Source organism: Phyllostomus hastatus, unplaced genomic scaffold (genome assembly GCF_019186645.2).
Source record: "Phyllostomus hastatus isolate PE091 unplaced genomic scaffold, TTU_PhHast_1.1 phas_contig_58, whole genome shotgun sequence".
NCBI lineage: Eukaryota > Metazoa > Chordata > Mammalia > Chiroptera > Phyllostomidae > Phyllostomus > Phyllostomus hastatus.
In genome coordinates, this window is record NW_025333916.1 from 3,592,311 (window position 1) to 3,614,137 (window position 21,827).

At 36.0% G+C, this 21,827-nt stretch overlaps 1 protein-coding gene across 1 annotated transcript; it reads left to right on the forward strand.

Moving 5' to 3' along the window:
* The first annotated feature begins 819 nt into the window (after positions 1 to 819).
* Positions 820 to 20,579, forward strand: RIOK2 (RIO kinase 2). Its single transcript, XM_045847966.1, has 10 exons — positions 820 to 963; positions 4,261 to 4,399; positions 5,149 to 5,265; positions 7,053 to 7,228; positions 9,846 to 9,934; positions 11,784 to 11,975; positions 13,988 to 14,080; positions 14,838 to 15,359; positions 17,029 to 17,125; positions 19,955 to 20,579. The coding sequence occupies exons 1-10, from the start codon at positions 898 to 900 to the stop codon at positions 20,117 to 20,119; spliced, it is 1,656 nt and encodes a 551-aa protein (XP_045703922.1). The 5' UTR covers positions 820 to 897; the 3' UTR covers positions 20,120 to 20,579.
* The last annotated feature ends 1,248 nt before the right edge of the window (positions 20,580 to 21,827 follow it).

Consider the following 21,827-nt stretch of genomic DNA (forward strand, 5'->3'; position numbering starts at 1 on the left):
GTTTTACGGACGGTATACGTGGAAGACGCAGCCTTTTTTGTTGATGCGGGTAGAGCGTGCAAATTGTTTACAGTCCCCTCCAGTAACCACTTTTGCACAAGCCTATGAGTTCCAGGGCCACTGTGGGCTGCTCTCCTAAAGCCCTTCAAACTGCGCCTAGGCTTAGGATATCCAAACATTGTAGCTCTGCTAGTACCATCAAACCGCGGTAGAAACTTCTGGAAATGTGCGGGAGAAAGAAAGGATACAGGCCCAATATCCTGACGTCGCACTAAACCCCACTCCCACCAGGCGCAGGCGCACTCCGAAGCCTAGGGGACCAATGGAAAACCTAAGTACTGAGCAGCTGCAAGAGAATTCTCGTTAACCACGCCTGCGGAAGGCGCGTTTAGAACAGGGGCTGGCTGCTTGTGTGATTACTGTCGTTTTTATCTTGATCGTCTAGGGTAGCGCTCTGGTTTATTTTTCTCCTCTGTTGTTGGAATTCACTTTGCCTACAGTAAGAGTTGCTGTTTAGGGATAAAACTTGATTAAAGTAAACAGGCTACTCTCACGGGCTAGTCGCATTCTTTAAGCAGTAGGTCCTGACAGATGAAAAAAATAAAAGGCATATTACATTGAACATTTACAGTCTGCCAGCCCATTTACATGAAAATAAATCACTGTAAAGAGTACTCTATCTTTTCCATACTATGTGCTTCGTAAGACCTAGAAGACGTTTTACTTTCCCAAGCCAGTGACAATAGTACTTACATTTATCAGCAAGGACCTGAAGTAAAGAGTAGCGCATGCGCGATCCACCCCTAGACTTCGAAGCGTGTGAGAGGTTAGAGTACCGACGTGCCCTGCGTTCTCCGGTTGTTAGGACCAGGCTTGTAGGCTCAGGCCGGTGCCGCCATGGGGAAGGTGAATGTGGCCAAGCTGCGTTACTTGAGCCGCGATGACTTCAGGGTCCTGACCGCGGTAAGAAGTTAGCGTTTTACCCTGCCCTTTCCCACCGTGCGTCCTGTTCCTGGAAGTTTTCTGGGAGCAGAGCGCGCTCTGGGCACTGGAACGCGGTGAAGGGTGGGAATGGGTAAAGACCTGAGAGCAAGATTTTTCATTTTTTGTTCGGTGGTTTTTATCTTCCCCCAAATGCAGACAGCAAAGGACCCTCTTGTAGTTATTTCCCTCCTTCCTAACCCGCTTGTGCTCCAGAGCCATGCGCATCCTTGCGGCCGGGGAAATTAATCTGACTCTGGGTTTCCGCCCGTCTGAAAAGGGGTTAAGGTTCCTGAGGAAGATCAATAGCATTGAGTTCCCCACGCACGGACTCAGTCACGCAGTATTCCTCCCTATTCATTCAGTCAACTCATTTGCCAGGTTTTTAAACTAACAATTTTAGGGAATTCAACGGTACAGACAAGCCAAGGGACACATATCATCAGCAAGTGAACACATAAATAACAAGGATAACATAAGACAGTGACTGGTATGAAGATGATAAAGAGAATAACTGAATAGAAATCATGAATAGTGGGGGCAGGAGCGTGAGTGCTATCTTAAGTTGCGTAACCGGAGAAGACTGTCTGCTGACTGCAAGAATCTCTTCTGTAACTGTTGTAACCAAAGTTTTAAGGCTTTTTAAAAAGTTCCTGGCGCGTGTTAGATACTGCATAAATATTTGCTAAGTAAAAGACAGAATGGAAGGATAACAAAAGCTGAAAGAGAAGTAGCTGGCTCGGTGAAGTCCTTGGGAAAAGTTGGAGGCAGAGGAAACAGCAGTTAAGTGAAAAGGCTCTGAAGCAGGAACAGTTTTTGGAGACTGGTAAGGCCAGTGCAGCTGGAGTGTGATGAGCAGGAGGCGGAATGGTTGGGGATGCACCTAAAAAAGGTGAGAGCATCATTAGGCCTACCAAAGAATTTGGAGTATATTCTAAGTATAGGGAAGCCACTGAGTCTTTTCAAGAAAGGAATGATAATTGATTTTATGGTCTTGGATTTATAGCACAAAAAAGGAACACATAGATAGGGCATTTGCAGAATGAAACAAATTTACTTGAAGAGCTATTTTACTATAGGGATTAAACTATCAAATGCAAATTTAGTATGAAATTTGGAAGACACTTTTCTTTGTCCTCCCATAGCTTGTTAAATTCAGCCGGACTTTACCTACTGGCACTTTTGAAAGATACATTCCTTTTCCACTTCCTCAGCACATTCACTCATTCCTTAATGCAGTGATTTTCAACCTTTTTCATCTCATGGCACACGTAGACCAGTTAGTAAAATTCTGCAGCCAACCAAAAATATTTTTTGTTAATCTGACAAATAGAATAGGCATAATTTTGCTTCATTCACACCAAGTGACTGTTGTCGTGTTGGCTAATTTTTTATTTGACAGTCTAAAGGAAAAAAGGTCAGTGCCCTGGACTGAATAGTCAGATTGCATGTTTTAAAAATTATTGCAGCACACCAGTTGAAAAACCACTGCCTTAATGCCTCTGACAGAAATGAGAGAATCAAGAGAAAGAAATGTTAGAAGCTGGGAGAGAGAGAAAAAAGCATGGAAGAGAAGTGTAAAGTGTGAGGTTTTTGTTGAGGCATCAAAATGGCAGATTTATCTTCTGAAACTTTTTCTCTGCAATATTTAAGTTCTTTTTTGAAGCTCATTAAGGAATGGCCTCATTAAATACAAAATTTCAGTCTCAGTTGAGTGTCACCAGCATTGGTATCAGTGGCTGCCTTTCCTTGACCCTCTTTTCCCTTTACTTCTCTGGCACGTCCTCTATCAGTAATCATACTGGGTTTTTTCCCCCTCTAATTATGGCTTCAGTCCTGAATGTAGACATGCCTTTCCAATTTTCTTTAAACGTCTTCATTTGAAGGACCTTCCAACACCTCATACTCATTGTGCACAAATCAAATTCATTAACTTTGTCTACCGTCTCCTTTCCCAAACTTCATTAAAATAAATATTATTACTGTTATTATTTTAAATAACTCTTATTCACTGCAGCTTTGATTCAGTTCCTTTACCTTCGCACTTCCATTCAGTCCCATACTACTTTCCATTACAACTATCTTCCCTGTTACGGCTTCTGTTCCCTTGGGCCTGGCCTGTCTCTTCAGTTCTACCTCCAGTAGAACTGAAACAATATACCACCTGAACAATATACCACCTCCAGTTTTTGCTTTCTATAAACCACTTTGTTTCTTTCTACTAGATTGATTTTCTTAAAACAGCTGTTCCTACATCTCCTTTGCCTGAACATCTTCAAGAGTTTCCTAATTTCCTCTGTATAAAATCTAAAACTCCTTTATCTGCATTCAAGTCTTTCCATATCTTACTTAAAAGCATCGTCCAGTCTTTCCACGAACTCTGCATGTCATTCCCATCTGAGCTACCACTGTAATAGCTGTTGCTATGTTCTGTACTTCCATGTATATGTGCCGTAGCCAAATCTTTTTTATTATCTTTCTCTAGTATTCCCTTATCTGCTTTTTCTATAGTCCTTTCTCAAAGTCAGTCTCAGGTCCTGCTACTACCTTGAAACTGGTTCCTCTGCCAGAAGTACTCTTACTCTGCCCTCAGCCACCTCTTTGTCAGTGTTTCTTACCTTCTAATAGAATTGGATGTGTACCCTTATTTCCACAGGAAGATGATATCTTCTCCAGGTAGACTATTATTATATATTTTTAATCTCTTACAATACCTACATATACTTTCTCATTAATACTTTTTTTTAAGATTTTATTTATTTTTAGAGAGGGAAGGGAGAAAGAGAGAGAGACATCAATATGTGGTTGCTGGGGGTCATGGCCTGCAACCCAGCCATGTGCCCTGACTGGGAATGGAACCTGCGACACTTTGGTTCACAGTCCGTGCTCAATCCACTGAGCTACACCAGCCAGGTCATTAATACTTTCTTAATGAGAAAGTATTAAATATCTACAACATCTGTAGTTTTTAAAGACAAATACTGGGGTGTCAGTAAATATTTTAGTATTTACCACACATCACTAAATTACGGTAAGCACTCACATTCTTTACTCTTGAAGTATATGTATCATTTACAAGAGAGATAGAATATGAATATCACTGATTATATATCAAACTGTGATTGAAAATATGAACCAAGAAGGTAGTAACTTATGTCTCAGAATTGGTTGGAGAACTGCATGGTCAGATAAGTTTGAAGAAGTTAATTTGTTAACAAAGTTTTGACAGACAGCAGCTCTGTGTTCATTATGATTGTATAATGATTTCTTTAATTTCAGGTTGAAATGGGCATGAAGAACCATGAAATAGTTCCCTGCAGTTTGGTTGCTTCTATAGCCAGCCTTAAACATGGTGGCTGTAATAAAGTTTTAAGAGAATTAGTGAAACATAAACTCATAGCTTGGGAGCGTACCAAAAGTAAGTATTCAAGGCACCACTTGTGATTTTTCATTTAACTGGTTTTCCCCAGAGCAGGCTTTCCAAAAGGCAGGAAGTGGGAGTTGCCAGGCCTAGAACACACTAGCCCTAGAACTGACTCAGCACACAGCTTCAGTGTTCTGTAAGTTAGGGCAAATCACAGGACCCACCCAGACAAAATAGGGTGGAAAATACTCTACACCTCCTGGCAGAGGTCCAATTACATAAGAGCAAGTAGGAGCAAGTACAGGTAGTGATGTTGTTGTCTTTTGAAAATGCAACCTGCCGCAAGACTCTAGAACGTTACTACTGAAATCATGTGTGGTGAGGGATGAGTTTCTTTTTATCAGCCTATCATGGATCCATACTTTTATAAAATAATAAAAAGCTAGAAATATGAAACAAACTGATAAAATGGGGCATACGTTCCTTGTTACAGTTGAAGATATAAAATAACTTGGTCAAACTGATAAAAAAAATTTTAACTTGACACACATTAGGTCAGTTTCTGTGTCTTGTTACAGACTAGTAACATAGACTGGTGTAAGTCTGTGCGTCACGCTTTTGAGTAATACTGCTCTAGAGAAGAAACACAAATTATAGGAAGAAACGCTAACTTGTAAAACTGGGTAGCTAATCTTTTTCCAGCGAAAACCTCCCATTGTCTAAATTGTTCTCATGACTTGAACTGATGTGACTTGGTAGCACAATGTAACTAAAATGTAGTCTTTCTCATTTGCTCTGTCTAGCTGTCCAGGGCTATCGGTTGACAAACGCAGGCTATGATTACCTAGCCTTGAAAACACTTTCTTCTAGACAGGTAGTTGAGTCTGTTGGAAACCAGATGGGTGTTGGCAAAGAATCTGGTAAGTGCTAACAGTTCTATTGAATGCATTTTTTTCTTTAGTTTATATTCTCTTTGAGAAAGCATTTGCCTTTTAGTTTATTTTTCCCACTAAACAATAAATTGAAGAGTTGTTTGGAAATAACACAGATTAAAATTAACCCTTAGAGTAGTAGATTATTATTTTGTCATAAATCTGTAGTTGACAATTAAGTATGCCAAGAATTAGTTTTCCTCTAATAACTGAAATCTGGGCAAATTTTTTATTTGATCTTGTGTCTGATAAATTGGATATTTGTAATAGCTAAAATATGTAACAGGGAAGTACTAGAAGACAGTGAATATCTGATAACCACAAACTTTTTTCCTTCACAGTAATGTGGTCAACAAGGCTAAGTTAGGTATGTGCAGAACACAGAGAAAAGCTTTCTAAAATAGCATTGAACAAATGCTTGTGTATTTTCTATGTGGAAGACAGGTAGAAATAAAGAACAGGGAATGATATTCTTCATACCATGCCCTCTTATACACTGCTTTTTTTATCCAGTATAGTTTATCTTATATCGTTAAATTGTTTATCTGAACTGAGGAAGGAAAATTAAAGTTGGGAGAAAAAAAATTATTAGGAAGCCTACTCCAAAGGAAGTTGCCATATACTTCAGATGGTGTGTCTTCTGTATTAATATGCAGATTATGGTATATACTTAATAAGTAATACAAGAGTGCTAAATATGGCAGTGTGTGTGAGAGAGAAATATATAAATAAGGTAATGAAACACCTTTTGAGATATGCTTCTTCTAATGGCTTTTTTTTAAAGAACTTCATTACATACAAAATGATAAATAGTACAAAGTACAATAAAAAGGAAATATCCTAACACAAATCTCAATCTCCTGTTACTACTTTACAAAGCTATCACTGTTTATTGATGTCCTACATATTCTTTCCAGAAATATTCTGTGTAAATACAAATATGTAGTATACTAAGGATATGTGTATACAGTCACGTATCTTTTTAATCTCAGGTAAAAGCAAACAGTACTTACTGTTTCAAACCTTCAGTGCATCCCTGATATGCCACATCAGCTAATTTGTATTTGTCTTTCTTATAGTTTCTGAGTGTTACATTATATGGAGGTACCTTTATTGATTTTACCAGTTCCAATTGTTAACAGACATTTAAGTTACTTCCCATCTTTTTTTTTTTTTTCCTGCGGGGCAGAGGGGCGGTGTAAGGTGGTAAACACTCTGGTATAGGTGTCTCTGTGCAAATAAATTTGTAAATATATTCTTAAAAATTATGTGCTCTTAAAAGTTTGACAATACCATATTTCCTCCAAAATGTTTATGCCAGTGTATAATCCCACCATGGTAAGAAAGAACTGTTTCTTGATAATTAAAATAATAATTAAAATTTCCCATGAATAATTAGGACTCCTTGTGAGTATTGCAAATAGCAACTTATTTTGATAGTTGAAATACTTAGGAAAAGATCTACATTCTTACAGGATTATATTCTAACAGCTGAGTATTAATTGAAGAAATGAGCTTGTTGTTAAATAACTTCTTGAACATGTAGGGCACTAAGGAACAATTAGATGTTTTCCCACTAAACTGAGTTGAGCATTGAGTACCTTTGGAGGCAGTAACCTTCGACTTATATGTCGCCCTTTTGGATTGTGATGGTAAGTATCTGTGGTTATTAGGAAAGGTAAAAATTGATACAAATAAAGTAAGACAAAGTTAGAATTGTTTCAACTTACTGGCATAAAAATGTAACAATGATCTTTTTAAAATCTTGGCTCTAGATATTTATATTGTTGCAAATGGAGAAGGGCAACAGTTTGCATTAAAGCTTCACAGACTGGGAAGAACCTCCTTTCGAAATCTGAAAAACAAGCGTGATTACCATAAACACAGGCATAGCATGTCTTGGCTTTATTTATCTCGTCTCTCTGCCATGAAAGAATTTGCCTATATGAAGGTATTTTAAAAATAATTTTTTATTTTTTAACCAAATAATACTTGCAGCTGAAAGACTATAGCGACAATCATCAGTCTGTTGCCCGTACATTTATTTCTCTTTCTCCGATTCCAACCTTACAGTCACTTTTAACTCTTGCTGGTTTAATTTTTTTTCTGTCATTTGTTTTTGGTTACTTCCTTCTATGTGAAGGTATTTTTAATTGTTTAATGTAAAGGCAAAATAATATTAACAAGATAGAGTAGCCTAAAATACAATGATGTGATCTTCTCACAAACGTGTATGTATGAATGTATAGTTACACTGTACATAGGTCTCTCTGTAATTGAAAACACCACCTAATTACCATTTGTAGAAATCTTAGTGCCTTCAATAAGTTGACTAGTCTTTTTATATTGCATAAGAGAAGAAATGCCACGTAAAAATTTTTATATGTATTGGAAAGTAAAAATTTTTAGTTTTTAAACTTTGACCTTCAAGGTTAAGTTCAGCATTAATTTATTAAATATTTTTAAATCAAATATCTTTAATATTTAAATTAAACATAAAATGACATTGTATTTTTATTACACTCTTGGATTTATTTTTTAAAACTTAATTTTTTTAATTAATTATTAGAATTCATCCAGTGTGTGACCAGTGTTTCTTGGAAGTTTCAGTTTGGTCTTCTTTAAGTAGGCTGTTTTAATTCATGTGTGTCAATTTTTAGTGACTATAGGGGGAAATTCTCAACACAGTATAAATAAATGATACTGATGCCCTACATGTTATGCATTTCTTGTCTTGTACTAAAGCTTTATATCCCGCAATAGTCAATCAGGAAGTTTACAGTTTGGTAGGAATCATTACCGTTTTCCCAAAACTCTATTAGGTGTTTTCTCAATATGTTTATACAAAGGTACCACAATAGACATGGTTATATTTTAATATGCTTCTTAAATACATTGATATTTTCCTGACAGCGAATAAGGTAAAATGGAGCTATAGCTTAAAGGTGAAGCTGTGGTCCACTGGCTAGACCACTGTGACAGTAGTTAAGGTTACTGTATGCTGTTGTGCTGCCAGGGCCTGCTCAAAATCACTTGCATTAAAAAAAGTATTTTTAAGCCAACCAACCAATTTGGGGGGAGTGGAAGTCATTCATTTCCTGTCCAAAGAAGGTAGGAGGTAGAGTACACAGCCTTTTAAAATTAACCATGTTAATAAATATATGTTGAGCATTAGCTATGTGGCTACCACTGTATTAAGTACTAGGGTAGGGTGGGGAGTAGGGATAGATACCAAAGGGATAACCAATGCAGTCTGTGTCTTAGGTTGGGAAGATAACACAAACAACACACATAAAACAATGAACAATTTAAAAATCAAATTGTATGTGTTTAGAAGAACTTAGAGTAGAATAGTTGATGAAGGAAGTTCATGGAGTGAGTGGGAGTTGGGCAGACTTATGAAGCATGCATATGATTTGGCTATAAGGAAGAGACTGTGAAACGGTGTACTTTGCCAAGGAACCACTTCGGGTACAGACATGAGCGTGGGATAAGCTCTGTGTGTCTAGGTAATAGTCCTGAGATGACTGTCCTGAGTGCACTCCAGAACACTGATGGGAGAGTGTTGGGAATAGTAGGGCCAGTTAAGTTGATTAAAGAGGGTTTTGAAACCTAGGACAAGTTCCGACTAAAATCAGTATAGCTGTTGTAGATTTTTATTTTTTAATTTATTAGGGTCACATTGAACAAAGTCATAGGTTTCAGGTTTACAACTCAACAACACATGCGTATACTGCATTGTGTGTTCACCAGCCCAAGTCAAGTAGGCATTGTAGATTTTTTCTAATTGAGCATTGACATAAACACCTTAGTTTGCTATTGGTACACAGACTAAAGGTTAGGTATGGTGGCAAGAGCTAGAACCAGTGTTAGAGTAATTGAGTATAAATGACAAAGGTCTACTTAGAAATGATAGCATTTCCAATGGCAGAGGTCATGAATCTGACATTCTGAAGGAATTAATAACAGGACTTTATAAGCAAAGATAGAAAAAGTTAAGGATGGGGGAAAGATGAATCTATGGATGGTCTTAAGTAACATTTGACTTGGGCTGCTATACTGTATATGTTTATTACATAATAGTTTTATATCATATATTTGGTCTCAAGAAAAGGCCAGTGCTCTGTAAACTAAAATGCTTAATCTATTGGAATACTTCATTTCCTAATATGTCAGTAGACAGTACTTTCTAAATCACAATTTTTATTTTATTTTTTTAAGCGCACTTCAATAAATGGCAGAAATTTACAAAAGTTTAGCAGATATATCATAAACGCAGAGACTTTTTCACACTCGCTTTTGTAACCCTAGCACAGTGTATAGTGTTTTGTAAATGTTCAGTAAATGAGTGTTTGGTGAAAAAGTGAATTAAGTAAACTGATTTAATTTTTTTTTATGTACAACTCATTCTATGCTGTAAGTAAGCCATATATAAATAGTCATATGTTGACTGTAATTTTGTAAAGGCTTGTATGTTTTCTTCTGGTAGTGAGCAGATATATTTACTTTAATGTTCCCTAAAAATTGATGACCTCTTCATTAGTTTATGCCTGTTTGATGTGTTTTAGGCATTGTACGAGAGGAAATTTCCAGTTCCAAAGCCAATTGATTATAATCGCCATGCAGTCATCATGGAACTCATAAATGGCTATCCTCTGTAAGTACTTATTACTGTTGAACCTATGGAGTGCCATGCATAAACCAAAAAGTCACAGGTTTGATTCTGGTCGGATCATATGCCTAGGTTGCAGGTTTGATCCTTGGCTGGGGGCATAAGAGAGGCAACCATCAATGTTTCTCTTTTCTCTCTGTAAAATCAATAAGCATGTACTTGAGTGAGGATAAAAAGTAATAATAATAAATAAAAAGTACAAACTGTGTTCCACAAACTTCAACTGTAAACCTACTTTTGCTGCACCCTATGTATATCAATTGGTAGTAAATGCTATGTATAAAAGTAAAGCAGGGGAATGAAGACAAGCAGGGTTGAGGTGGGAACAGGAGGCTGCCATTTAAATGGGATGGTCAGGAAAAGTCTCACTGATAGGAATGCTGAAAAAAAATGAAGGAAAACCATACAGGTATACAAGAATGTCTTGCAGGGGAAACAGCAAGTGCATGCGCTGTGGGGTGGGAGTACACCTGCAGGTTCAGGGAACAGTGGGGATGTCAGTGTGGCTGGAGCTGAGTGAGCAAGGGGGAAAGTGTAAGTGATAGGATCGGAGAGGCAGCGGGGGACCAGATCTCTTAGGAGTTCTAGGTCATTGTGAGGCCTTTTAAATTTTTTTCTTTCTGAAATATATTTCACACATGATATTGTGTAAATTAATGTATACAACACGTTGATTTGAAACTTTTATATATTGTAAGGTGATTACCATTGTGGTGATATTTAGCACAAGGACTTTTTTATTTTGAATGAGATATTGAGCTAAGAGACATGACCTGACTAATGCTTTAGTGGGATCACTCTGGCTGCCATACTGAGAATAGACTGAATGGAGACAGGAACAGAATTTGGAAGACAGTTTAGGAAATTGTTATGGTCCAGTCAAGAGACAATGCTAGTTCAGATCAGAGTGATGGCAAGGTGACAAAAAGCAGTCCGATTCTGGATATGTCTTTCTGGAAGAGACAGCATGATTTCATTTGGGAATGGATATTGATATGAAGAAAGGTGTGCATCAAAAGTAACAACCAGCTTTTGGACCTGAATGATTGATTAATGGTGGGGGGCTGTACATAAAGTTCACATTTATGGATGAGCTGGAAAGACTCAACAACAGTGTGAAGTTAGAATGTGGGGCAGAATGAGAGTTCGAGTTTGGGACATGGTAAGTTTGAGATGAGTACGAGTTCAGAGAAGTCTAGATTGACGTTAGTATATGCATGGTGTTTAAAGCCGTGAGCCTGAAATCACCAGAAATGATTTTAAATAAGAGGCCCTAGGATTAACCTTTGAGGAACTCCAAAATGTAAAGGTCAGGGAGAAGGAAAAGAATTAGGAAAAAAGACTGAGAAGGAATGATCAGTGTAGAAAGAGGACAGCCTAAAGAGTTGGTATGTCAAGAGTCAAGTAAAAGAAGTGTTTCAAAGAGGGGGAGGAGGTTAATTGGCAGACCAAATATGATGAAGACTTAGAATTGACCCTTGGATTTAGCAACACAGAAGTCACTGATAGTCTAGACAAAAGTTGAAATAAATTGGATGAAGAAAGCCTGTTTGAAATAGTTATTAGAGTAGAAGGAAAAAATTTGGAGAGAGCATGTGTAGAGAAATTGGACTGTAAAGAAGATAAAAGGATGTGACATTGGAAAAAAGATACAGAATCAAGGCAGGATGTGGCTTGTGTTTTCAGTGACGGTGGACGCTGTTATGTTTGTATGCTGATGGAAATGAAGAAAAGCCGCTAGGGAGACGAAGATGGAAAAATACATACACACTTGCTTTCATTAAAGTCATAAATGAGTACAAATAATTTATTTTCCTATGTAAAATACTTGCAGATGTCAGATACACCATGTTGAAGACCCCGCATCAGTGTATGATGAAGCCATGGAACTGATTGTCAGGCTTGCGAACCATGGACTAATTCATGGAGATTTCAATGAATTCAATCTCATCTTGGATAAAGATGACCACATCACCATGATTGATTTTCCACAGATGGTTTCAACTTCTCATTCCAATGCTGAATGGTATATATTGAAATTGATTGTGAATGTGGGTGTGTTTATGTGTGATGAAGTAATTTTTATTTAGAATTTTCAACTTTGTAATACTATCATTTGGGTCAGTAACTTGTTCGAAGTAGCTGATGTCAGTGGTCTAAAATTTTGTGTGTGTGTGTTTTAATGATATCAAATTACTAATTTTCCCTTGAGAGCATCTGTCTTATTCCTCAGTATTTTGAAGGGGGGCGTGCACTTTGATCCAGTTTTTAAAACATGTCCATTAAGCTTATTCCGTGTGTGTTGGGAATCTGAAGATACTACCCACTTTTGTAAGCTATCAAAACAATTTTAATTCTCTTTATAATCTGACAGATTTCCAAAAGTCAAATTGTCTTAGCCATGAAATCCTTTATTCAAACAAACATTTAGGTGGAAGCCCAATTCTTAAAAAAAAAAAAAGCTAGCTCAGGACAAGTAGGGATATGGAGAGGGGGATCCTAGATCCCCATTCTCTCTGCCTGTCCCCTTTTGTCCTCCATGGTTGGCTTTGAAGGGCATCACGAAGCATAATTTGATAATCTTGATGGTCATAACGAAAGTTAAGGATTTGGACTAGACTAAGTTGCCAGACCAATAATATCTCTCACGTCATTTTTAGCTTTTATGTTAGAAAAGAATACCCATAAAACCTCATCCCCTGACACAGGGCAGAACCACTTTATATACTATGATAATCTATTCCTTATACTGCTTAACCAGTTAAACTGGCCACGTTGTGAAATGCAACAGAATATTTTCCTTTATTTGTATTCCATGATGCAATTGAGAATAATCAAATTTAAGGGTGAATACTTTTAAAGAATATTTCCAACAAAACTAACAGATAAATGCCTGGCACTTGAGTAGTTAATATTTCTTATGATGATGACTGATTACCATTTTCATTAAAGTGATGTAACATAGTCACACAATAAAGGAACATCTAGGAAGCACCAGAATTAGAGACAGAAATGATAACAGGTTGTGACATTCAAGTTAAATATAATACACGTTATTTTTGAAGACATTGTGATTTAACTTGAACTTTTATGGGCAAGTAATTGGGTGAAGGAGTTCTATTAAGTACTAGAAATTAAGATATAAATAAGACTTATCTCTGCTCTTGAAGAAGTTACTGTCTAGTAGGGGAGACATAAGCATGTATAAAAACATAATTTTAAAATAATTTGAGGTGGTTCCAAGGGTGCCCTAAGAACAAAGAATAATGGCATTGTCTTCCTAATTCTAAACTTCATGATTCTCTAAAATAACAATTTAGTTACAATTTAAATAGTTAATCAGTTTCATGTGGCCCTTAATTCTACCTTATTTGGAAACCCTCTAGAGAATTTAAACAGCTCTTACTGCTTTATGTTGACTTAAAAATAACCACATATTCAGAGGTTCTTCTGCTGTCAGTCCAGATTAACATGTTTTCAGATTATTTATAAGCCCACAGCATTATTTGTCTCTTTTGGAAGTCATTACAAGTGAGCTAACAGATAACAAGGATACGTAAACATAATTCTAATACTCAAACTTTTTCTCATGAGTTACTAATCTGTTTTTATCTTCAGCTTTCTCAGTTGACAAGGGGTTCAACTGGGTGTAGCTGACGGGAAGTACAACCAGACGTACTGGAGCCTATAGAGGAAAGTGGGAATGTCTGCCCCCACATTATGGGCCCATGGTCTTCTTTTCTAGATTCATATTTATCTTACTTTCTCTCAGTATGTCTGTCGCATTAAGGAAAACCTTGAGTTTTCTGACCGTGGGAACTGTGTGCCTTTGATAGCTTATATTCCTTGTTTGTACTTCTGCTGTTACCTTCAATATTTCAAACACACTGTCAGAAGATTTCTTTTTTTTTCTTTTGAGTAGAGTAACATCTTTTTATGTAAAAAGTAGAAGTGTCATATACTAAGGATATTGTCACTGGTTCATAAGAAAAAAATGAACAACAAAGGCTACATCAGAAACAATTCTTTCTTTTGCAGGTATTTTGACAGAGATGTTAAATGCATTCGAGATTTCTTTATGAAACGTTTCAGCTATGAAAGTGAGCTTTACCCAACATTTAGTGATATCAGGTTTGTACTCTGCTTAAAGTGACAGAACTCTGATAAAAACCTGATTTATTTGGTTCTAAAAGTTAACATTTTTATCTAAAAAATTTTCAGATGGTGAGTTACCTTCAACACATTGTAATCATTGAGTGTTATAGCTGGGTGGTATATAAATGAAACTTACAAATCTAGAAAATACCTTCTTTTGATCCACTAAAATATTACTGAATTTGGGGGAAGAATACACCAGTTCCTTACAAATTCAGGAACTTTTCTTCAATGTAGGATGCTAAGTGAATAGTCCATTTGTAAGGAACAAGCCAAGTGTTTATCAGAATTTGTGGTTTTCCTTTATTCAGAATAGGAGCTGTCTTTACTTGATAGTGGAACCTAATTATATATACATTCTCAAAGCCAAATTTCTCATTTATTTTATAAACCTAGTTCAAATATTGTTTTCTGGCTTGAGATGACTGACACGAGTTAAAAGAAATCTTTAGTCCCCTTTAAAAGTTATTAAGTTAGTAAATACCAATTGAAGTTTCTGTAACCTTTCTGTTAATATCTATTGCTTTTCACATTTATTAAAACGACAAACAGCGTATCTCTTTTACATTTGTGTACTTAAGTAATTTAAGTATTGCATTTTAGGCAAAGAAGAATCTTTAAAATATATAAACTATTAAACTCACTTAGGAATTATAATTTTCCAGAGTAATAAATATTTGTCCATGTCAGAGGGATTTTTCCCACTCTGAATGCTTGGCATTTCTTTTCCTAGGAGGGAGGACTCTCTTGATATAGAGGTTTCTGCCAGTGGCTACACAAAGGAAATGCAGGCAGATGATGAACTGCTTCATCCAGCAGGTCCAGATGATATTGAAACAGAGGAGAGATCTGACTTCTCCTTCTCTGATGAAGAAGAGGTATCAGAAAAAACAAACATTTGTAGATCAGAAAATCCAAGCGAACAAAATTCTATAGATGGATTAGTCGACTGCTGTCGCAGATCACCTGGAGACCTTGAACAAGTAAAGGAAGATAATTTGTCGGAGCAGAGTGCTGCTGCGCACTATTTCGACATGACTAAATTCAGTCAAGCTTTAGAAGAAATAAAAGGTCAGGTTGTTGAAAATAATTCTGTAACTGAGTTTTCTGGGAAGGAAAACAAAACTGAAAATGGCACCAGGCAAGATGGTGGGACAAGTCCAGGAGGAAACCCCGCAAGCTCTGAAGAGTGTGAAGATGAATGCCCTCATCTCGTTGCCTTGTCGTCATTAAACAAAGAATTCAGGCCTTTCAGGTACAGATTCTGTTGTTGATTAAATGATTTTTTTACTTTAATCTGGAGACCTGTACTTTCTTCGATTCTGGTAAATGAGTATTTTTTAAATGAAGTGACAGAGTTGTATTCTGTACCATTTCGTGTAAAATGAAAATAAGTAACTCTTTTGTTAAAATTATAGCTAGCCTTCACAACCAACCTGATTCTAGACAGCATAGTGATTCAGTTTTAAGCAGTCTGTCCTAAGATACAAACTGATTACTTTCAAAAAATTAATACAGATCTCTTATTCAGTTGATTATGATTTAGATGGATGAATTCTTTGCATATTTTCATAAATATACATCTAATGCTTGATTTATGTATAGTCCAATAAATCTTCAGTGAATGTGCTATCTTCATGAAGTTCAGTGAATTTCATCTGGCACTTTGAACCTTCTGTTCTTATTTATTCATGCAAAATTCTATAATGTTATTTTTCTTTTAAGAATTTTTTTTTGCAAGTATTAATCAGCCTGAGCTCAGATTAGCTGAATTAAAATTTAATTAAAATTAAAAATTAAATTAAAATTTAATTTTTAGATTTGGACTGTTTATCCAGAATCAAACAACTGTAGTTTAATGAAATACAGGTTTATATATTTCAAAATAGTAATAGGACAAAATTAAATCAGTAACTTTTTAAAAAAATTATATATTTTTAGAGAGTGGGGAAGGGAAGGAGAAAAAGAGGGAGAGAAACATCAATGTGTGGTTGCCTCTGGCACCCCTACTGGGGACCTGGCCTGCAATCAAGGCATGTGCCCTGACTGGGAATCAAACCGGCTGCCCTTTGGTTTGCTCAGTCTACTGAACTGCACCAGCCAGGGCAAGTAACATTTATTAGGTATTTCTCGGTACGTGTTCAGGCTTACATCCTGAGGCTCTCTTTATCATGAGTTTCATTGTGAAGCAAAATATGAGAATTTTGTTCCTTTTCCATATAACTATCTTGAGACACAGGGTTATTACCACTTTAATAATAAATGTAAAATTAAAATTAAGAGTGGCAATGACTCAAGATTTTGAGTAAGAGAAGAAAATCTACATAGGTTAAATAGCTATCTGAGCAGAGAGTAATTTGTTTTTACTCTAAACACATGTTGGGCAAAATTTTTATCAAAGTAGAAATATATTTCTGAAAAATATTGACTATTAAGAATTAATATTATCTGAGTTCTTTATACATTAAAACATTGAGCAATGCATAATACAGATGAGATAGTTTCTGTCACTGCAGTTTTTCTGCATCAGCAGAGCAGACTGTAGGGTGTTGTTTCTTACACCTGCATTTGTTTGGGAAAATGGCAAGAAACTGTCCCAAGGATTTAAATGTTAAGAGTCAGATAGTTCAGTAAAAGAAGAGGCAAAAAGACATGAATTATGGATAAGTGATAATAAGTTTTGATGGCTAAAACATTTTACCATATTGAAATTTTGATAGTGACTATCAGAATGCTAGAAAATGAAAATTGTTAATATACTAGGCTGAATTGTGGATGGTTTTACCTTCACAGATGTTTTAAATATAATGATATTTCTGAGGTATTTTATGTCTTTAAGTTTCATTATCAAGTAAGGAATAGTATAAATTATTTCAATAATTAACTATAAAAATTAACTGGATAAATTGTGATTTTGCTTTTAGAGATGAAGAAAACATGGAAGATATTAACCGATACAGGACAAGAACTCTCAGTGTTACTTCTTCAGGCAGTATTCTGAGCTGTTCAACAATTCCTCCGGTAACCATTCATTCACGTTTGCGCAAGTGTTCCTTAGGTCATACTGTAGGTATCTTACATGTGAGGATGATTTGATGTACAAGACAGTCGCAGCCATTTGGACCTTGCATATTAACAGTATAAAATTATAACAAGTACAAATTTAGTAATATAGGGGAGAGGGTTACTTTTAGCTGGAGTGATCAAAGCTTTCAGGGAAAGGGCAGCATGTATGTTAGCTTGAATTTGAAGATGATGATCCAGGGCACACTGATTTTCATGTGGTCTAGTCCCTGCACTTCAACAGTGAGGAGATTGATTTCTCATACTTTATAGTTCCCCGTCCATTCTTGGCTTTGATATTTTTTACACTTACTGAGATTAACCCTCCTTTCTTTGATTTCTCAGATTCAAAGCATAGGGCTTTTATATCTGATTACAATGGCATAAAATTGATAATGTCATATAAAGAAAAGTTAGATTGCTAATTCATGCTACTTTTCTTAGGTTCTAACTTATGCTCTCTTCTGCATACAGAGATTATGGCACTGACACTGTCGTGAGGTCTTGACTTTATCCCATTTTCTCATTGCTAACAGCCTCTAATGAATTGAATTATAAAATACAAGTTTGCTTCCCAAGGACAAAAAAGATGTCTTTAGCCTAGCTTGGTTTCTCTCTGATCTCTGAAGCTAATCATCTTAACTCTACATTTTTACGGAGGTTTGCTCACACAATTTTTCTTGAGGTCACATTTTATTTTGTTAAAAAGGTCAGGAGAAAAACTACTTTGTTACCTCCTATGTATTGATGATTGTGCAAGGTAAAGATATTCTGTGTGTTCTTTGATATTATTATAAGTCCTATTTTCCTACTTAAAATAGTTTTTTGGTTTTTTAGCAGAGTTGCCATTTAGGTACCCTGTGTTTTCTAATATGTAACAGTTAAATTATAATGAAAGGTTAAAATATATTTTTAATAAGTATGCAGTCACTATCAACAACAGACCACAATATTATACAGGATTTTCATTGCTATTTTTTATAGGCTTCCTGAAATAATACAGAGGTATTTTATTTCACACTTTATAATTTTTTAAATACACCAAATGAGATTTTTCTCACCCTTTTATTAACATGAAGAAAATAAATCTTGTAAGATTTGTAAACTGTTCTGAATTAGGAAGATGTACATGCATGGCAATCCATTATCTCCTTCAGCTGCTTGATACAATTATCTTAAGGTCTCACTGAAAGGAAGAACCAAGGGGAAATTGAAGCAGATTATTTGGGAAAGAAATTGATTTTTTTTCCTTGGAAATATTCTGGAGGCTTCTTCGAATTCCTCTTTTAAATGTGGCGCACAGTCTCAGCCTGTGTGGCTCAGTTGGAGCATCATCCTGTGACCGCAAGGTTTTGGGTTTGATTCCCAGTGAGGGCATATGCCTAGGTTGCAGGTTCAGTCCCCAGTCCAGGTGCATATAGGAGGCAGCCAAGGGATGCTTCTCTCTCTCCCTCCATCCCTCTCTAGAAGCAGTGGGAAAAAAATGTCCTCAGGTGTGGATAAAAAAATAAAATAATAGTGTATGCTTGACTACTATTTTCCTGGGACTTTCAATCTCCTCTCTTTGGGTGCCTTCTTTGCTGGTTCCTTTTCTTTCTTGCATACTTTACTTCTTTATTGACAGTATAGATTCCACTAGTAATTTGAGTGGATTTTGAGGAGACTTTTTACTACTAAAAATGTATTTTTGTTCTATTCTCTATTTTTAATAGGGAGTTTAAGTACTAGAGTTGTGGTTTGGAAATAATGTTCCTTTAGAATTCTGAAAGTGTTGGTCTATTGTCTTTGTTGTAGTTGAGAAGATGGCATCTCCAGGATTCTGGTCTCCTGCTAGGGTGGGGAGACTGGCAGTTGCCTGGCTTCCTGGGGTAGGGAACGTCGTGGAGGCTAGTCACACTTATTTTAAACTTTCAGCCAACCATTCTTTCATAAGTTATGAGACTTCTGGGATACCAGGTCCTTCTAAGTCACCAACCTTCCTAATTTCGGGAGACAGCCATAAATGTATCTCTGTGTCTTGCATAGGGTGAGGCATATTAAGAAGAGACCCATGCTTCAACCCTTAAAGTGTTCATCTGCCTTTTTTTAGGAAGCAACTTGGGTAATGCAAGATTATATATACACAAATAACAAACAGGTGTAGTGCTTTCAGAGGGGAATAAAGGTTATTGTGAGTGTAATATTCAAAACTTTTATTCATCTTGGCGGCAGGGGCAACCTGTGTCCTAAGTAATAAGAAATCAATTGAATTGATGATCCTTCACTATGAGAAAGCATTCTATATCTCCCAAAATTGGTATGAAGACTTTTCCATGGGTAACTGCTGCCATCAGGTTGTTTTGTTTCTATACCTAAAGTTATGAAGGATCTGTTTACCAGTAATGAATGCTTTCAAACAGTCTTATACAAAGACATGCCTATTATTACCTAGAAAATGGGAACAAGCAGTTTTTATCTTGTTGATTTTCATTTTGTTGGTTTTTAGGGGGGAAGCTAACAAAAGAAACTTTAAGTTTTCCCAATGGACACTAGGTGGCACTATGTCTATTTGTTATTCAAAGAATTTTATCTATACTTTTTGTCATTCTATATTTCTTTTAGAAATGTAATTTTATAACAGTTTTATGTTTTATTGATTTGTATAATTCTGCTGGTAGAATTTAAAGTTTTAAAAATATATGTTAACAGAAATTTGAAAAATATTAGCAATGTCAATATTTTGTTGAGTGTTTACTCTTTATCAGAATGAGCAGTCATCAATGATACTAATCATTGAAATCTTTCCAGGAATTGGTGAAACAGAAGGTGAAACGTCAGTTGACAAAACAGCAAAAATCAGCTGTCAGACGTCGGTTGCAGAAAGGAGAAGCAAATATATTTACCAAGCAACGGAGAGAAAACATGCAAAATATTAAGTCAAGCTTGGAAGCAGCTAGCTTTTGGGGAGAGTAATGTATTTAGAAACATTTACACAATGAAATACTATTCAGCCATAAAAAAGAAAATTTTACCCTTTGCAACAGTATGATGGACCTGGAGAACATTATGCTAAGTGAAAATAAGCTGGTCAGAGAAAGACAAATACCATATGATCTCACTCATGTGGAATCTCATGAACAAACTGAACTAACAAACAAAGTAGAGACCGACTCAGAGAACAGGCTGACAGCTCTGGGGATGGGCATTGAGGGTTGGAAGGATCAAGGAAAAGGGACTCATGGACCTGGACAACAGTGTGGTGATTGCAGGGGGTGGGAGGGAGATAAAAGGGGGTTCGATGGTAATGGAAAATCTACAATTAAAAAGTAAAGATGCATTATATTTTTCACAAAGTTACTGTGATTTTAAGCCACCTTTAGTCTTTTAGACTAAGGCAAAAAGATAAACAAATAGACAAATTTTCATCTATAAATTTGACTCATTCAATACATGTTTTCTAGAGGATAATTATAGTAACTTGACTAAAGCAGTCCAGTTTTCCAAATAATTGTGATCACTGGTACATCAGCTAAAATCTACTTTTCAGAGCAATTTTTTTATGAGCATTTGGGTATTTTAAAAAGTGTAAATGTCATAGTTTGGGTTTGTTGTTGTTACCTACCAAAAATAGGTAGATTGCTTGGTTTCAAATCCCAGCTTTCTACTTAGTGGAAATTACCTTAGGCAGATCATATTTTTCTCCCTCTTTTTTTCTCCTTCACCACATCACTTTTTCTTACTATTATAATTGGATTTACAGCTACTGTAGGGTTGCTTTGAGAACCACATGAGGCAGTATACAGAAAGCATTTTATATTCTTTCAGTAAAGTGTAGATGGGTGAATGATAATTTTAATGATGTTTATCTTTCCGAAATTCTGCCTAACAACTTGATTGCAGTTTATTTAACCACTGAAAGAATACACTGTTGTCTTTTTTTCTCTAGTAGTAAGGGTTAGCCAATAATGTATAATGTTATTTTCTGCTGTTTAAATTGGCAGTGTAGTCATGGGAACACAAACTTGACATAGTCCCTCCATGGTCTTCACAGTTGGCCAGTTTTTATGCAGGCCTGTATAGAAGAGCTGCGGGGTGGGAGGGTGGGGAGTAAAGGGAATGGCGGAGTAAAAAAGTTATAATATTCTTAGAGTGAGTCCAAAACATGTCTTATTTCAACATTAACAGCTACTGAGTGTAGGAAAGAGAAAATACGTAAGACATGGTTCCCCACTCAACAATCCATTGAGATGTGAAGATGGGTGCTAAAGTTATGTACCTGGTAGTAGTCAAGTCCCTTCAGCATTGCCAAGGAGGGCAGAGCATCACCTGCAGCAGAAATGACCACTAGATGGCAATGTTACTGCACAGTGACTTGACAGGATGTCCTTAAATGACTTCTGTATGATCTGCCAGAGGCAGTAACAGCAATTTTTTTCCTAAGATTATAAAGACAGCAGATGCCTCTCACCTTTGCACAAATAATTTTAATGACTGTTTGCAAACCTATAATTAATTCACTTTAATATAAATGCAAGAAAAATTTCCTTGAAAATTAATATTGAAAGTAGATAGCTTTAACTTAAATTTTATCTATTTTTTATAATCTGTCTAAAGCATTTAAACAATATTGACAGCTTAATAGAACCACAGAATGTTTATTCCGGAATACATTTTGTATTCA